A 16723-nucleotide genomic window follows, 5' to 3' on the forward strand; every position below is an offset into this window, starting at 1 on the left:
TGCAGAGACACTGCCGAGCACAGCCCTGCTCTTCCCTCACCTCTGCTCCCACTCCAAACTGTTCCCAGAGCAGTGAAAATCCTGGGGCTCCCGGGGCTCATCCACCCTTCCCAGGGCAGGAGAGGCTGCTCCAGTGAGGATTCCCCAGAACCAGGGGCTGGGAGGAGCTGAGACCCACCCGGGCTGCTCTGAGCTCTGAGTGGGGCTGGGAAATGCCAGAGTTTGGAGCCAGCATCCCTCAGCCCCTCGGGCTCAGGGCAGGCAGAAGGAGCAGCCTCTGGTCCCCAGCAGGGGCAGGAAGGAGCCGCTGCTGCTCCTGCCCAGCCCTGAGGTTGTTTCCCTCAGCTCTGTGTGCTGCCCTGGCCACTGCTCACACCCAAATCTCATTTCTGGTGGGGTTATGTTGGACATGAGCAGCAGTAAAGGCTGCAAATCACACACAGAGACCCCTGAGCATCCACAGAGCCCCCTGAGCATCCACAGAGCCCCCTGAGCATCCAGAGCTGCCCGTGCTGCCCTGCAGGGCTGAGCCATGGCCAGGCTGCTCTGGGACAGCACTCAGGCTCCATCCCCACTGCCAGCCCCAAGCCCTGCTCAGGATCTGCCTCCAGAGTTTGTTCCTTGGGGTGTAACCAGAACGCAGAGCTGGCAAACACGGGATTGTGTGCACAGCAAGGGTTATTCATGGGCCAGAAATAGCCCCTGGGTACCAGCAGTGCCCAGCACGTGGGGTTGACAGCAGAGATGGCTTCTGAAAGCACTCAGGTTTGCATCTGGATGCTGAGATGGAATTAAAATGAAAGTCATTACCAGGCTAGAGGGAGGAAGGGTCACCCCTGGGACTCAGCATCGCCATCGCAGCCGTGCCAGAGCCAATTCTCTCAGAACAAAGCACTCTTCCTCCTCTGCTCGGTGATCCAGCTGCCGGGGTTCACATCCATTTGTAGCATCTTCATCACCCACTTGTCCTTCCTGGCGCCGTCAATGAACTCGTCCAGGGACAGCTGCCCTGTGGGCGGGAGCGGGACAGGCAGATAAGAGAGGAGGAGGAGGGTTCCACCCAGGGTCACATAAAATGCTGATCAGGGACGGTCTCAGGGCATCCCCCAGCTCTGAGGCTGAAGGACAAAGCAGGGGCTGTGACCCAGCATTTCCCCCTGTCCCACCCCAAAGGGACACTCTGGATGCTGCAGGGCTCACCCAGACCCTGCCAGGACCCAGCCAGGTCCTGCAGAACCAAGCCCAGCTGCCCATGGTGAGAACACAGCACAGCCCAGCCCAGGTGAGCTCTCAGCAATGCCCCTGGGCATCACTCACCATCCCCGTTCTCATCCACCAGCTGGAATATCCTGTCCACCACCTCCTCCGGGGTCAGCAGCGGGGTCCTGTCCTCCACGTCCGACCAGCACACCTTCTTCAGCCTGTAGATGGACTGCAAGCAGCTCCCAAATCAGGGGATGAAGCACTGAGCTCTCTGTGCCCCCCGTGGCTGTGGAGCCTTTCCCAAAGGCTGGGTTTAACCCTTCTGGAAGGTTCTGCCCCTCAGCAGCTCAGATCTGCACGGAGCCCCTGACCCATGGCTGCACATCAGTGACCCCATTTGCTCTGTGAGGCTGCTGCCCTGCTGCTCTCCTTACACACACATGGGCAGAGCTCAGGGCTCCTTGGCAGAGAACAAAGTGGGAATTCCACAGATGGGGAAAACCACAGGCCTTGAATGGGAGTGTTGGCTGGCATCCCAAGCCAGGCACAGCTGGACTGAGCCAGCCCTGGGGCAGCAGCTGCAGATCCAGCCTGGCTCAGCTCACATTCTGACCCTCAGTTTCTGCCCCCCTTTGCCAGGGAAAGGCTCAGACTGCATCCACCCCTGCCATGGCACCACGTGCCCGTGGTTACCTTTGCTGCCCAGATTGAAGGGTTTTGTGCCAACGCTGCCCACAGAGAGGATTAGCAGTGGCCTCACCGTTCTGGGCACCTCTTGGCTGACCTCAAAACTGCAGTGGGAGGTGGCCCAGACAGGCTGCCCTGCTTTCCCAGCTGCTCACCCTCCTGGCCAGGGCCCTGCTGCCCACAGGAGGGGCCCTGCACATCCCGGGGCTGCTCACATGGGGATGAGCAGTGCTCAGATACGGGATGTGCTCAGATACGGGATGTGCTCAGATACGGGATGTGCTCAGATATGGGATGTGCTCAGATATGGGATGTGCTCAGATACGGGATGTGCTCAGATATGGGACGTGCTCAGATACGGGACGTGCTCAGATACGGGACGTGCTCCCCAGCCTCTCCCCGGCCTCAGGAGCACAGGTACCTGAGTACCTGCTCAGCCCCACAGCACCCTTGGAACCCCATTACCCCAAACCCCACACAGCCCAGAGCGTTGCCACAGAGCAGGGATTGCTGAAAGCAGGGATTGGGCAATGCCCGCCTACCTCAACGATTTCCAGCAGCTCAGGTTTGTCTATGCAGCCGTTGCCATCCTTGTCGTACACTTTGAACGTCCACCTCAGCTTGTGCTCCAGCTTCCCCCTCAAAACCAGGTTCAAGGCAGCCACGTACTCCAGGAAATCAATGGTGTTGTCCTGTGCCAGCAGAGAATCAGCAGCTGGGTGACACTTGGCAGGGCAGAGAGCTGATGGAAAAGCGCTTTACAGCTCCCAGGAAGCCTGGCCAGAGCTGCCAGGAGGACAGGGCATGGAGCAGGGCTTGCTTGGCACTCTGAGAAGGTTTGTGGCAGTCCAGGACCTGCAGCCAGGCTGGGCTCCCCTCCCCATCCTGCACCCACCAGCACCCCCAAAAACAGAGCCTCTGTCCTGTTAGGAAAACTCCTGTAAATTAGGAATGGGACTTCATCTTCTGTGCACAGTTTGCTCTGCTGCCTTTCCCCACAGCTTTCATAACGGAATTTGGGATAGTGCAGGAATTTGGTTTTTCACAACTTGGAATTCTGAGACAAGCCTGACCTGCCAACATCTTCCATGGCCTTTTTAAATCCTTTCCCACAAAGTGACTTTTGCTGCCACTTCCATGAGATTTTGACCCTATTTTCAAAGGGAGCTTAAGGGAGATGAGTTGATCAGGGATGAAGAGCCTGAGCCCCCTTTTCCTGTATTGATACAAGGAACAAACATTCATTGATACAAGGAACAAACATCCCCACAGCTGGAATATCATCAGGAGCTTCAGGAAAATAACAATTTCCCCATTTGGCAAATGCTGTTCAGCCAGGGCAGCTGAGAACCCAAGGCAGGCCAGGCTGCCCTGCAGCAGGGCAGGGATGCAGGAGCTGTGGCTAAACCACAAATCCCAATTTCCCCAGGTGTTCCATGGCAAATACGGCACAGGGAATCAAACCCAGAATGTCTGAATTGTTCAGCATTCCTCTGCTTTTGGAAAGCAGAGCTAAAATCAATATTTTATTACAAACCACCTGCTGGTACCTGCTGCAGACACTTCCTCGACACAGAAGAGCCTGAGTAGGATTTTCCTGCACTGAGATTTCCCCTCTATCTCAACACAGAAATATTTCTGCCATGTGGGAGCCTTGGCTGTTTGAGGGCCTCAAAGTGTGACTGCCTGAGTTTCAACTTTTTAATCCACCCTTAGTCCCTCAAGGGGACATTCTGACCTTAATTTAGGTGGAGATTTGAGGAGATAAATCCAGGCCAGCCTGTGCTCCTTCTGCTGCCCTCACTGGTCCCCTGTTACATATATAATATACAGAAATAAATGACTGCAGAACCCTCTGAGCACTTACCCCATTCTTGTCAAAAGCCCTGAACATGTTCTCCACATACTCTGCTGCCTCCTGGTTGTCCTGGACCCCGAAGAACCTCTTGAACTCGTGCATGAAGAGGGTCCCACTGGGACATTCCACCACAAACTTCTTGTACCATTCCTGCAGCTCTGCAACATCAATCTCCCCTTGCTCCCCTTCAGCGTTGGTGAACTGCTGCCCCATTTTCCTCCAGAAAGCAGGATTAAAAACAGAAGGAAAAGAAGAAAAACCCTGCCAAAGTCCTTTTCTCTTTGTCTGCTCTCTGTCCCGTGCCTTCCTCTGATGTCAGCGCTGTTTGCTGTGTCACCTTCCCTTTTTTGTGCTTTATTTTCTGTTCCTCCTCCCTGCCCAGGTGCTGGCAGCTCCGTGCGCTGCCCTGGAGATCTCAGAGTGGCTCCTGAGCACTGAGCACTGAGCGCTGGGCACGGATAAAAATAACTAAAGATCATTAGGAGATTCCCACCCATGAGCCCCAGAGACCTTCAGATGTTCTGAGCTGTGCCCTATTTAGAAGCAAACTCCAGGGGCTCAGGGTCTTTCTGCACATTGATGCCTCCCTGTCAGAGAATTTGGGAGCAGAGGTTCCCTGTACACACAACACACAGCCCCACTCTCTGTGCTGTAGGGTTTTCTGGGGAAAAAAGGGATTATAGGGGAAGGAACATTAATGTTTGCAGTGCTGGCTTGTGTTACTGCCTGTGGGGGCTGCGCAGTGCTCCAGTGAGATGGGGCACAGGAAAAACAGCAACTACAGAGGGGGGATCCTGAGAAAACAAACATTTCCACAGAAAAACCTGCTGGTGGATTGAATTAATTGAATGCCTGCAGTAGGCTGTGGGACAATTAGTGATACACACCAGATACACACACATTCCTCTCACTGCCACCTCTCCATCCTAAAGCTTTAAGCTAAACAGAGCATGAGTTGTTTATTTCCATATTTTTAGAGCATTTTCTCCTTATTCCCTCCCCCCTTTGTGCCCATGGAAATTCTCCTGCTCGCCCCTTCCCCTGAAGCTCATTTATGGCTCTGATGGTGGCAGACACAAAGAGCAGCTCTTCCCTGGGCTGGCTCCTTCTGTTCAGCACACCCAGAGCCCCTTCCTCTTCCTCACAGCCCCTTCCTCTTCCTCACAGCCCCATTGTTCTGAACCCCACCAGTATCTGTGTCAGTGGAAAGAATGACCTGAGCTATAAATGTGCCCAAGCCAGCCCAATATCTTCATTAAGAGGATTGGAGCAGCATTAATAGGAAACCATAGATTCTCTTATCCCACATGCCAAGGCCCAGATGGATTTAAGCTGCTCGTTTTTTGGGACTTTTTTTGGTGTTGGTTAGGTAAGAAGAGCCTCTCTCATGGAAGAATACTGGTTAAGAACCTGGCTGAAAATTGAATTTGATATTTCAGAGCAATTCATGCTGCAGTGTCAGAGTGGGGTTTGGTCTGAACCCACTCCCACCTGCAAGTGACCCAGCAGTGGGACTGTGTATATACATTTACATATTTATATATTTATATATTTTTATATTTATATATTTATATTTATATATTTATATATACACACAGAGATTTGCAGGAGTTTAACACAACCTGCCACCTTTACATGTGAGGACACCCAGACAAGGTTTGGTTTCACTTAAAAGAGGAGCAAAGAGAGGACAGAGACAGCACAGCAGAAGCCTGGAGATGGATGGGAAGGACCAGAGAAGTTGCCAGAAAATTTAAGACTGTTCTATTTCAGTTAAAGCATTTCTATCTAGTGGTATTCTTGTCTATCCTCGTGCCTAGAAGAATACAACACAACAATGAACTCAGCCCTTCCTTTAGGGAGTGCTTCAGCCCCTGACTCAGGGCTGCCTCATCACAGCAGAGCAGCTGTGGGGCTGCCCACCAGAAAAACAACAATAAATCCATCCCCCTGTTTTCCTCCTCACTAGAGCTACTGGAAAGGAGTATTTGGTAGCCACAGCCATGTTTATAAATTATTTTATATCATTTTTGGGATTATCTTGGCTGGTGAGGCCAGGAGCTCTGCCCGGTCCCAAAGAGCCCCAGGCCACAGAGGGGTGCCGGGACAGGGTGGGAAGGATTTGTTCCTTTTCCTGCAGCACAGCTGGGGAGTTTGGGATGTGCTGGGTGAAGCCTCTCCACCATTTTGTGCTGCTCTCCTGCACGGAGCTGCCTGCTGGAATGTGAGTGCTGAGCGCACACAGCAAGACTCCACATGCCCAGGACATTGTCTTGACTCATTGCATAATTTTGTTTTGCCTTATGGGAACTTGGTGATCTGTTCCCAGGAGAGAAAATGGTTCCTTTTTGTTTTGATGACTGCAATCTTCTCCAGCTGGGAACAAAGGGCTGCAGCAGACCTGGAGTACAAAGCCCAGCTGCTGCTCTTGCAGGTATCATGACATACAATCGTGTTGATAAAATAGTGATATTAATTTGGCACTGAAATAAAGTAAATCCCATAGCTCCTGTATGGAAATTCCTCTGCACGCCCTCTGTGTGCTCTGCAGACTGCCCGGGAAGAGCTGCTCTCAGGCAGCAGGATGTCACTTCACAAGGTACAGTTTATCAGCCAAAAGATCTCTTCATTTGATTTTTAAAAATGATGTGGATAGAGGTAATATAGGCAGAGAGAAGTAAAAATAAAAAGAATAATTTCTGGAAAACACCAGAGTGCAGAGGCTGGGGCAGTCTGTGTGCCTGAGGGAGCAGGATCAATGCTCTGGTGTTGTGTCAGAGTGGTGTTCACTCTGTGGATGATCAGTTACAGACAGGTAACACCTGCCTGCACATCCTGCCTCATGAGCCACCCTGCATTATCACCTCTGCAGCTCCAGAGCCGCGCACTTTCCCAGCCAAGAGCATGGAAAAAGATGTGCAGCTGCTTTCCCGTCAGCTGCCTACCCCAACGTGCTGCCACACGCCCCAGCACGGGCTGGGAGAAACTCAGCAGGGAAAAACCACCAAACCCTGCCGAGGGCTGGGCAGAGTCATTAGTCTGGCATCTGTGCCGGTGCTGGGGGGCAGAGGGGCTGTGGCAGAGGCAGAGGCACAGCTGCCTGCCCTGAGCAGCTGCAGGGACACTGCAGGCAGGACTGGACCCTTCTCCCAGGATGGAACTCTCAAAATCAGCAATCCTCATCCAGCTGCTTTGCCACATTGCTCCATTTTTTAAATCCCCCAGCCCTGACCTGCCCCAGGACCCTTCCTGCACCTTGGGCATCTGAGTGTCCTTCCAGTGTGCCCAGGAAGGACAAACCGTGCCCAGGCACTGCCAGGGCAGCAGCAGAGTGAGCAGCAGCCCTGGTGTCCCTCTGCACAGCCAGCCCAGAGCATCCTGCCCTTTCCCTGTGGGACAGAGGCGTGCACAGCAGGAATGCAGGAGCTTTTGTGCTGCCCTGGCTGGGGAGAGATCAAAGATGCTGCAGAGCTTGCCCTGGAGTCCAGCCCAATATCTGCCTGTGTCTCTTCCTGGCTGCTCCCAAAATTCTCCTGCCACTGTGTGCTTTACACAGCAGGAATAACAGGGGTGTTCTACTGCAGCAGCAGCTGTTCCCTGATTTACACACCAGGAATGGTCAGGTACCACTAAGGGAAACCATCTCACCCAGCACGGAGAGCTCTGAGTGTCACATCTGGTACTCTGCTTATTGCCAGGAAGGTTTTCTTATGTGCTGACAAACTCCTGCATGTTTCCTCTGAGTGGAATTCCAAGCTGAATGAAGCCTGAAATATTTACCTTGCACCGGTATCCAGCAATGCAAACTTGCCCAGAAAAACAATAAATTGTTTTGTCTCTGTGAATATCTCCAAGATTTTGTCCAGTTCCAACCTCTTGGCTGGGGTCTGAGCTGTGGGTGTAAGTCAGCCTTCCCAAAGCCAGGGCTCAGTATTTTCCACAGTGTTCATGGTGAGAAGGAGAAGGGAAATTCCCATTTTTTTTCTGGTTCATTGAAACTGAAAGGTGAAGCACTGTATGATCCTTGAAACCAAGATTCACCACTGAGTCACGGTTCTCCACCTACGAGGAAAATAAATAAGACGCGAGGCTGGAGGGCAGGAGCCTGCAGAGGGACCAGGGAGAAGCTGCTGAGCCCCTTCCCAGGGGTAGGTGTGACCCAGAGCAGGGATGGAGCCAGAGAAGAGGGACGTTTTTATGCTTTTCACAGAAAAAACTGTGCACCTGTGGCTTTAATCAGAACTGAGTTTACGCTTTGGCTTCAGCCTGTGCCTGGATATGGATTTATATGGATGGATGGATGGATGTGGGACAAGAGCAAATGTGCTTAGGTTGTGCTAGGGGATGTTTAGATTGGATATTTGGGAGAATTTCTTCACTGAAAGGATGGACAAGCATTGGGGCAGGCTGCCCGGGGAAGCAGGGAGCCTGCGGCCCTGGAAGCGCTCAGAACCCTGCGGATGTGGTGCCGAGGGACACAGATTGGGGGTGGACCCGGCAGTGCTGGGTTAATGTTTGGACTTGATGATCTTCAGGTCTTTTCCAGCCTTAATCATGCCGTGATTCTATGACTCAGCTGAGTATGCTTTGAACTGTGAAAAAGCCCAGGAACTTAATGCTTTCTGCCCAAAATATTCCATTTAAAAGGCAAAGATACCCCACTTAAAAGCAAACTTCCTTTCCTAAACACTCCATTTACCGGGGGGAAAAAATATATCCCGTTTGGAAGTTTCCTAAAGACTCCGTTTGACAGGAAAAGGGCCGCGGCAGCAGGGCGGGGGTGCGGGGAGCTCCGCTTGCCCCGGGATGTGCAGGAGCGGGGCGGGGCGGGCGGCGCGGCTGCGCTGAGCGCACCTGGGCAGGTGAGGGCCGGGCCGGGCCGGGTGAGGGGCGGGCTGAGCCAGGTGGGCTGAGCCAGGTGGGTCGGGCCAGGTGAGGCGGGGCGGGCGCTGGGCGAGCGCGGCCGCCGCTGCCCGAGCGCCGCTGCCCCACGCGCGGGCCCCGCGGGGCGGCCCCGAGCCCCCGCGGGACGGACCCGCCCCAGCCCCACGGACGGACGGACGGACGGACGGACAGACAGACGGACGGGGTGAGCCGTGCGGGGCGCGGGGATCGGGCGGTGCCGGCCCCGGAGCCGCCCGGCCCGGGAGCTGCGGGGCGCGGCCCCGTCCCGCGTGGGGCTCCGGGCGGAGCGGGGCCAGTGCGGAGCCGGAGCGGGGCTCGGAGCGGGATTCGGGCACCTCGGGGCTCCGTGCGAGGCTCTGCAGGCTGCATTGCCCGGCCCCGGGGCGAGGGCGGCGGTGCGGGGGCGCCGTGCGGGTCCGGGAGGGCAGAGCCCGCTGCAAACGCCGATTGAGCGCTCCTTGCCCCCGGCTGGCCCCGGGCTACGCCTTCCTACCGGTGTAAAGCGAGGCCTAAAGTTAGAGCAAGGCTGGTGTGGTCCCCCCACCCTCTGCTGCCTTCGGATCGCAGCTGTTACAGCCCAAACCCCCGCAGTTTGTGTTACAACTCGTGCCCCTTCCAACTTCAGGGGCTGCCCGGCCGTGGCGGGGCTGAGCTGACCAGATTGGGTGTGCAAACTGGGAATTCAAAGAGTTGATCGTGGTCAGGTGTGCTGGGGACAGCAGGGCTGATGGGAGGCAGGAGATGTACAGAGCTGTGAAATGTGGGAGCCCCAGGTTCCCGGTGCAGGGAGGTGATTTAGCATCACATGGTAATTCAGCCTGTTTGGAAGGTTTGCCTTTGAAAAAATGAATACAGGTCCATGAAATCCAGGATAATATACTCAAACAAAGGTAATGGAGCAAGGAGAAGGGTCTGTGGATTTGCAGGTGTGAACCCCGAGAAGACCCTTGCACCTTGAGAGGCTTTAATGGATGAGGTGAAGCAGGAATGCTGAGTATATTTGGATCTGCAGGTGAGGAGCGAAAGCATCCGTGCAGCAAAGCTGAGCTGGGCCTCGGGATGGTTTTCCTGGTGCTCCGTGGGCTGTTGAACTGTCTGGGACCTCACCAGGGCCCCGAGTGTCACCACAGCTGACCGGGGCTGTCCCTGACCTTGGTCACTCCTCTGCAGCCCTGCGGGGAGTGCCTGCAGGCTGTCTGCTCCTTCCTGCCTTGGAGTGGCTCTTGTTGGGCCCAAGGAGAAATACCAATAATTAGGGTACAGGCACTAATTACATCACTGACCAGAGATGCATTAGCAGCACAGGGATGTGCTCATTATCCCTGCCCAGCACCCAGATTGAGTGGGAATAAAGGGAGCTGGACAGTCCCTGGGTTTGTGCACTGAGGAGCCTCTGCCTTGGCAGAGCTGTGAGTGTGCCCAGGCATTCCCAGGTGTTGCTTGTGGAACCATGTGATGTGCCCACACCTAGTTGGATGGTGAACCACTGTGATGTGCCAGCCCCAGGTGTGCATCCCGTGGGTTGCAGGGTTCATCCCAGGTGTCTGGCATTGGTGGAAGCCACTGTGAGTGTGCCCAGCCATCCCTAGGTGTCTGGCATCCCACCGTGGATGTGGCCAGGTGTTCATTCCCCAGGTGTCTGGCATTGGTGGAACCCACTGTGAGTGTGCCCAGCCATCCCCAGGTGTCTGGCATCCCACTGTGGATGTACCAAGCTGTTCCCCAGGTGTCTGGCATCGGTGGAACCCACAGGATCGAAGTTGAAGGTTGTTGAGAGGCTGACTCACCGTCTGAGCCCAGCAATGGGATTCAAGTTGATTTGCTCTCAGTTATTGTGTCAACAAGTCATTGGTGATAAAAGGTCATAAAGCATTGTAGTGCTGAGTGCTGGCAGACGCTGTCTGTGGCCCAGGGACAATCCCTGCCAGCACCCACCTTGTCACCCGACTCCTCTGCTCTGAGAGGGGCACAAACCTCTGCTGTTCTGGGGGTTTGAATTTACTCTGTGTCTTGCAAAGGTGTGTGCACAGCACATGTTATTAGCAGGGACTGCTTGTAACGTTAAAAGAAATGGTGGAAAGCAGTCGCGCTAAGGATTCTTCAAAATGTCACTTTTTATTTCCTTTTCAAGAGGAACCAGTACCTAATTTTGGTCTCAATTCCAAGTCCAGGAGGTTTAATTCTGACAGCATTTTCAACATGGAGAACCAACACAGCAGAGTTTCAGGAACACTAAAATAATTTTGATGATTGCTTCCTGATCCTTTGCAGCTCCTGGGAAACAGTCTGCTAATGTGCCCACACATTTTCAAACTATTATTTGAAAATGGTTTGCAGTTGAAGCTGAACATTTTCTTTGCAGAGAAGATAAACAGATAAACTGAGTTGTGTTTGGATTAATTTTGTGTGAGCGCTTGCCTCTGAATGGGATCTGCAGGTATTTGAACAAATAAAACCTGTTCCCAGACTAGTTCTTGGATAGGATTTTTTTTTAATCTTCTCCATCTCTGCTACCAGACACATTTTGCAATTCCTCCAGCAATATTCAGGGCTTATGGCAAAGGTTTTACTTGTCCTGTAACTGCTTTATTAATGGGAATATTTGTAATTTCTCACCTCTGTTTCAGGATTTACAAAGGAATATGGGAGATGCACCTTCTCACCACACACGTAGTGCAGAAATCCCCTCCCAAAATCTAAAGATACTGCATGTTGCCTCTTCTTAGAGAGAGACACACGTTAATTCTGTTTGTTTGGCTTTGTTCTACACCAGGAAAATATTGTTGGCTGGCTGCAGTTGTATGAGCAGCACAGGGCTGCTTAACAAAAACATTAAGTAAACAGCAGTCGATTTTTAGCAGCAGCGCAGGCAGACCTGCAGTTCATGTCCTTCTGGATAAACATCCTGGTTATTACAGGTCACTGCTGTTTGCCAGTGATTATGCTGCATTCAGGGCATTCATGGAAAAGCCATAAAATGACTTTCAGGGTCTGTGGCTGCGGTAGAGCAGCCCCTGTGCCTCGGTTAAACCCTCCCAGTCAGGGTGAGCCTTTCTCCTCCTTGCTGAGAGTCTGACAGGACTGCAGGAGCAGAGATCAGATCAGCCCCTTCTCAAGGTGTGCGTGGAGGCTTTGGAAACTCTGCTGCCTGTTCTTGCTGTGGCTTGTTGGTGCCTTTATCTGCTGCTCGGGGTTTGCAGCCCAGCTCTGCTCAGGGCTGGCGCTCCGTGTGCTCGTTGGGCACAAATAACACCCTGGGACACTGAATGTGAGCTGCTGTCCCTAAACAGCTCTGGGCCCCCTCAGGGAGGTGTGTGTGACTCTCCCTGGCAGAGCAGTCACCCAGCTGAACCTGAATTGGTGCTCTCAGGGTGCAGTACATAAAACCAGCAGCAGTTACACAGCACAGGGCCCTTTCTCATTACATCACTTCAGTCTCTTTGAAGCAAACGAGGCTCGAGTAACCTCCAGCGTGGCTCTGCTGTCCCCCTTGCAGAGCATGGCCCTGCACCCGCGCAGGGTGCGGCTGAAGCCGTGGCTGGTGGCCCAGGTGGACAGTGGCATGTACCCCGGGCTGATCTGGCTGAACCGCGAGGCCAAGCGCTTCCAGATCCCCTGGAAGCACGCGACGCGGCACAGCCCCCAGCACGAGGAGGAGAACACCATCTTCAAGGTGAGCCGGGGCAGCTCGGGCATCCCGGGGCTCTGGAGCACACACAAAGGGCTGGATTGTTGGCCAGGAGCTGGACAGGCATCTCGGGAGCTGTCTGCAGGCACATTTCATTTATCTGACCTCAGAAAAGCCACTTTGTGCACCTGGATGCCAAGCTTGGCACTGCCTGGGGTGGTGTTGAGTTCTTTAACCCTTTCCCACCACCAAAGGCTGGGTGCTGTGGGATCCTTGGTTTCTGGGAGATGACTGCTGTTGGCTTCATCTGCTCAGGCTGGGATGTGGTCACTGGCTTGTTCCTGGCAGCAAACCATGAAACGCTGTTACATAAGCCTTAAGAGGTCCACCACAAGCTCATCACAAGCACTCATCGCTGCTGTCCCTAATATTCTTATCCCAAGGGATTCGCTGTAACTCCCTGCACTCCTTTGAGGAATTTCTGACCTTTGTCTTGGAGGCATCTTGGACCAATAATCAGATTTTGGGGTGAGAGAGGGAGAGGCCAGCCGGATGTCTGTGGCTGTCCTTCCACTCCATTTTAACCGAGTCCATTCCTCCTGCACAGGCTCCCTGTCAAAAATGACTTCTGGTGTTGAATCTGAGACCTACAAAATCTCCAACCCAGAACTGTGAACATTCTTTTGGAATTTGGATTTCCTTTTTTTTTTCCTCCACTTACTTTTAATAGAAAAACTATTAAAGTGGGAATTTCCTTTTTCGTTATCACAAGAGCTCTACCTAAGGCTTCTGCAAGAGAAGGATTTTACAGTGCATTTGTGTGGAGGTTTGGTTTCTGATAAAAGCTGCTCTGTGGGGAGGGCTGGACTGAGCTGGCTGTACTTTGTCCCCAGGCATGGGCTGTGGAAACGGGAAAGTACCAGGAAGGAGTGGACGAGCCAGACCCTGCAAAGTGGAAAGCCCAGCTGCGATGTGCACTCAACAAGAGCCGGGAGTTTAATTTGATGTACGATGGCACCAAGGAGGTGCCCATGAACCCGATTAAAATTTATGAAGTGTGCGACATCCCGCAGTCGCAGGGATCAATCATTAATCCAGGTGAGGGCCTTGCTGCCCGGGCTGGCTCCTGGGCTGGCTCCTGGGCAGGCACTGCTCCAAGGGAGCTCCTTCCCTCTGCATTAACTCTGCAGCTGCCCTTGTGCAGCAGGAGCAGCTCCCAGGTGAAGCCTGTACCTAAACTACAAGGACTCTGAACCATCCTTTAGTCCTGAAATTAAAAAAGCTGCACACAGTTGTATGTTTTCCTGCTAAACAGTCTAATATTGGCAATACTGTGTCTTACCTCATCAATACTTAACCTTCACTTTCTAGAATTAGATATTAAACTGAAATTAGCACATTGTATGGATCAGATTCATCCTTTTTTACTGAAATTTGAAAAATACGCAAATTAATATCCAACCTGAAGATGATCTTTTGCCAGTGTTTCATGCTGATCATCCACCCACAAAAATGTGCTTGTTTGCAGGTTCCACTGGCTCAGCTCCGTGGGATGAAAAGGATAATGATCTTGATGATGAAGAGGAGGAAGAATTGAATCAATCTCAGCATGTCCCAATTCAAGAGACGTTTCCATTTCTCAATATCAATGGTTGGTGGCACAGACTAACGTATTAGTGAAGGTATTTGTAAATTGCCACATGCTTGAAATAAAATCTTGATTTATTGAGGAGTTGTTGCCTTTTTGTAGATTCTCCGATGGCTCCAGCCAGTGCAGAAAACTGCAGCTCTGAAACTGTGTGGCCAAAGAATGAACCTCTGGATATGGAAATGCCCCCAACAGCACTGCAGCACGACTTCTTCAGCAGCCCCGAGCTCTGGATCAGCTCCCTGCCAAGTATGTGTGTGGGCTTGTGACAGTGCTTCTGCTTTTGTGCTTTGAAACCCCACAGAAAAGAGTGTTTTGCCTTTTTTCCTGTGGCTGTTTGTGAGTGAGTGAGGAGAACTTGTGTAGTTTAAATAGAATTGTGTGTGGTGTAAATATCCCCGTGAGGGCAGTGGGGCTTGTGTGGTGTCCCTGCTGCTGGTGCTCCAGGAAAAGCCACACTGATGTTTTTTCTCTCAGTGACAGACCTGGAAATCAAGTTTGAGTATCGAGGAAAGGAGACCGGGCCCACAACGACCGTGAGCAACCCGCAGGGCTGCAGACTGTTCTATGGAGAGCTGGGCCCTATGCCAGACCAGGAGGAGCTCTTTGGGCCCATCAGCTTGGAGCAAGTCAAGTTCCCAGGGACGGAGCAGATCACCAACGAGAGGCAGAAGATCTTCACGAGCCGGCTGCTGGATGTAATGGACAGGGGACTGATCCTGGAGGTCAGCGGCCATGCCATCTACGCCGTGCGCCTCTGCCAGTGCAAGGTGTACTGGTCTGGGCCCTGTGCCCCCTCCTCCACCACCCCAAACCTCATCGAGAGGCAAAAGAAGGTCAAGCTCTTCTGTCTGGAAACCTTCCTAAGCGGTAGGTGACTTCTGCTTCTGGAGAACAGCTCTGGACACCTGGCATGGCACTGTTGGAAAGGGTGGTCTGCACTGGGCTCTGCCTGGCTGCACCAGGTGTGGACAGCAGGTCAGGCCACTGCTCCCCTGACTTCAGGAGAGTTTGGAGTGAGTGTGGGGCAGGAGAAGGGCACTGTAACACTCATTTAATGCTCTGAGAGACACCAGAGGGCCTTGCTTTTAAAGAAAGCACTTCACGTGCAAGGGGTGAGCTGTAACTGTGTGAGAGGTGCCAGAGGACTGTGTAGGTAAGACCGGTGTGATGCAATGAGGTGGGATGTCATGGGTGTTTCCAGCCTAAAGAGGACAACACTGCAGCTCTCTGCTTTTTCCTCCTAGAGCTGATTGCCCATCAGAAGGGACAGATTGAGAAACAGCCACCATACGAGATCTACTTCTGCTTTGGAGAAGAGTGGCCCGATGGAAAACCCAGGGAGAGGAAGCTGATTGTGGTGCAGGTAGGGCACTGGGGCTCTGGGGTGACATGTCCCAGCCTTGTTTGCTTTGGGATCAATTCCCCTGGATACTGAGATCTGTTATTTTCTGCTGTGGCTTCTGACACCAGGGAAACTCCACTAAGACTGGTGGTTTGGGAGAGCAAACACAAATGTGACATGTGCTGAAAGGAATTGGTTTGTGTGTTTTAGGGTATTGTGGAAACCTTCTCTGCATCCAGGACAGGGGCTCCTGCAGAGAAACAGGGACATTCCACATGCCTTTAGGCTAAAAAAGGGATTTCTTCACCAGGTGATCCCCGTTGTGGCGCGGATGATCTACGAGATGTTCTCCGGGGACTTCACGCGCTCCTTCGACAGCGGCAGCGTGCGGCTGCAGATCTCCACGCCCGACATCAAGGACAACATCGTGGCACACCTGAAGCAGCTCTACCGCCTGCTGCAGAACCACCAGGAGGGCTGGCCCATGCAGGCCCCGGCCATGCACATGGCACAGCCGCTCCCAGCACAGTGATGACCCTGCCTTCTGGCCCTGTACATATACCGGAGTGCTTCTTAACCTGTGCCTTGCCTTAGTCTGAATAAATAACATCTGTAAATCTCGTCATCTTCTACAATTCCAGCAATTCGTGGTGCTTTTGTTTTGGATGTGGCTCAAAACAGAGGGGATTACAGGAATGCTTCTAACTCCTTCACCCTTTTCAGCTATTTGCTTAAACAACTCCTCTGTATACATCAGATTTCAATTCTGTAATATTTTTTAATCTGCTATAATACAATGTATATAACCACTTGATCATTGGAAGGAGAGAAAGAAAATAATGTTCTCTATTAAATCTGCCTGGACAATATCACCTTGTCTCATTTTTTTCTCTTTAACGGGGCTGTAGCAGCAACCTCAACAGGCTGATACTCCTTTTAGTGGGGAGGGGGGAGGTTATAGGGATGCATATACACAAGCATTGTAAATGCATATTATAACAGAATGGGGTTGGAAACAATCTCTGGAGGATCTCTAGTCTGCTGGGGGCTGATTGTTCAGATCTGTACAACTGTGAGTGATGGTACAGAGCTGTCAGTGGCTTGCAGCACAGTTCAGTGCTGTCCCTGCATTGCCTGCTTTGTGCCCAGGCTGAGGGCACTGTCCCTGTGCCCTGCTTTGTGCCCAGGCTGTGGGCACTGTCCCCGTGCCCTGCTTTGTGCCCAGGCTGTGGGCACTGTCCCCGTGCCCTGCTTTGTACCCAGGCTGTGGGCACTGTCCCTGTGCCCTGCTTTGTGCCCAGGCTGTGGGCACTGTCCCCGTGCCCTGCTCTGTGCCCAGGCCTGCCCCAGCCCGGCTCCCGGCCCGGCTCCAGGCCCTTCCCCCGGCCACGGCGCTGCCCCGGCCCTTCTCCCGGTCCTTCCGCCGGCCGGGTGGAGGCGGTCCCGCCC

At 53.0% G+C, this 16723-nt stretch overlaps 2 protein-coding genes across 5 annotated transcripts; one reads left to right on the plus strand and one right to left on the minus strand.

The window, feature by feature from the left end:
• Positions 1-881: 881 nt before the first annotated feature.
• On the minus strand, positions 882-3961 carry GUCA1B (guanylate cyclase activator 1B). The gene is made up of 4 exons (XM_064733205.1): positions 3758-3961; positions 2433-2582; positions 1318-1432; positions 882-1009 (listed from the first exon to the last, which is right to left on the minus strand). The coding sequence occupies exons 1-4, from the start codon at positions 3959-3961 to the stop codon at positions 882-884; spliced, it is 597 nt and encodes a 198-aa protein (XP_064589275.1).
• Positions 3962-7677: 3716 nt separating this feature from the next.
• IRF6 (interferon regulatory factor 6) lies at positions 7678-16143 on the plus strand. 4 transcript variants are annotated; one of them, XM_064733204.1, is made up of 8 exons: positions 7678-7896; positions 12150-12326; positions 13175-13379; positions 13810-13932; positions 14032-14178; positions 14407-14799; positions 15177-15295; positions 15585-16143. In XM_064733204.1, the coding sequence occupies exons 2-8, from the start codon at positions 12153-12155 to the stop codon at positions 15804-15806; spliced, it is 1383 nt and encodes a 460-aa protein (XP_064589274.1). In that variant the 5' UTR covers positions 7678-7896; positions 12150-12152; the 3' UTR covers positions 15807-16143. The 4 variants fall into 4 exon arrangements, with proteins under 4 accessions (XP_064589274.1, XP_064589273.1, XP_064589271.1 ...); XM_064733203.1 differs by lacking the exon at positions 7678-7896 and adding an exon at positions 8480-8610; XM_064733201.1 differs by lacking the exon at positions 7678-7896 and adding an exon at positions 8768-8837.
• Positions 16144-16723: the final 580 nt, after the last annotated feature.

The sequence above is a fragment of the Zonotrichia leucophrys genome, chromosome 26, assembly GCF_028769735.1.
Source record: "Zonotrichia leucophrys gambelii isolate GWCS_2022_RI chromosome 26, RI_Zleu_2.0, whole genome shotgun sequence".
Lineage (NCBI taxonomy): Eukaryota > Metazoa > Chordata > Aves > Passeriformes > Passerellidae > Zonotrichia > Zonotrichia leucophrys.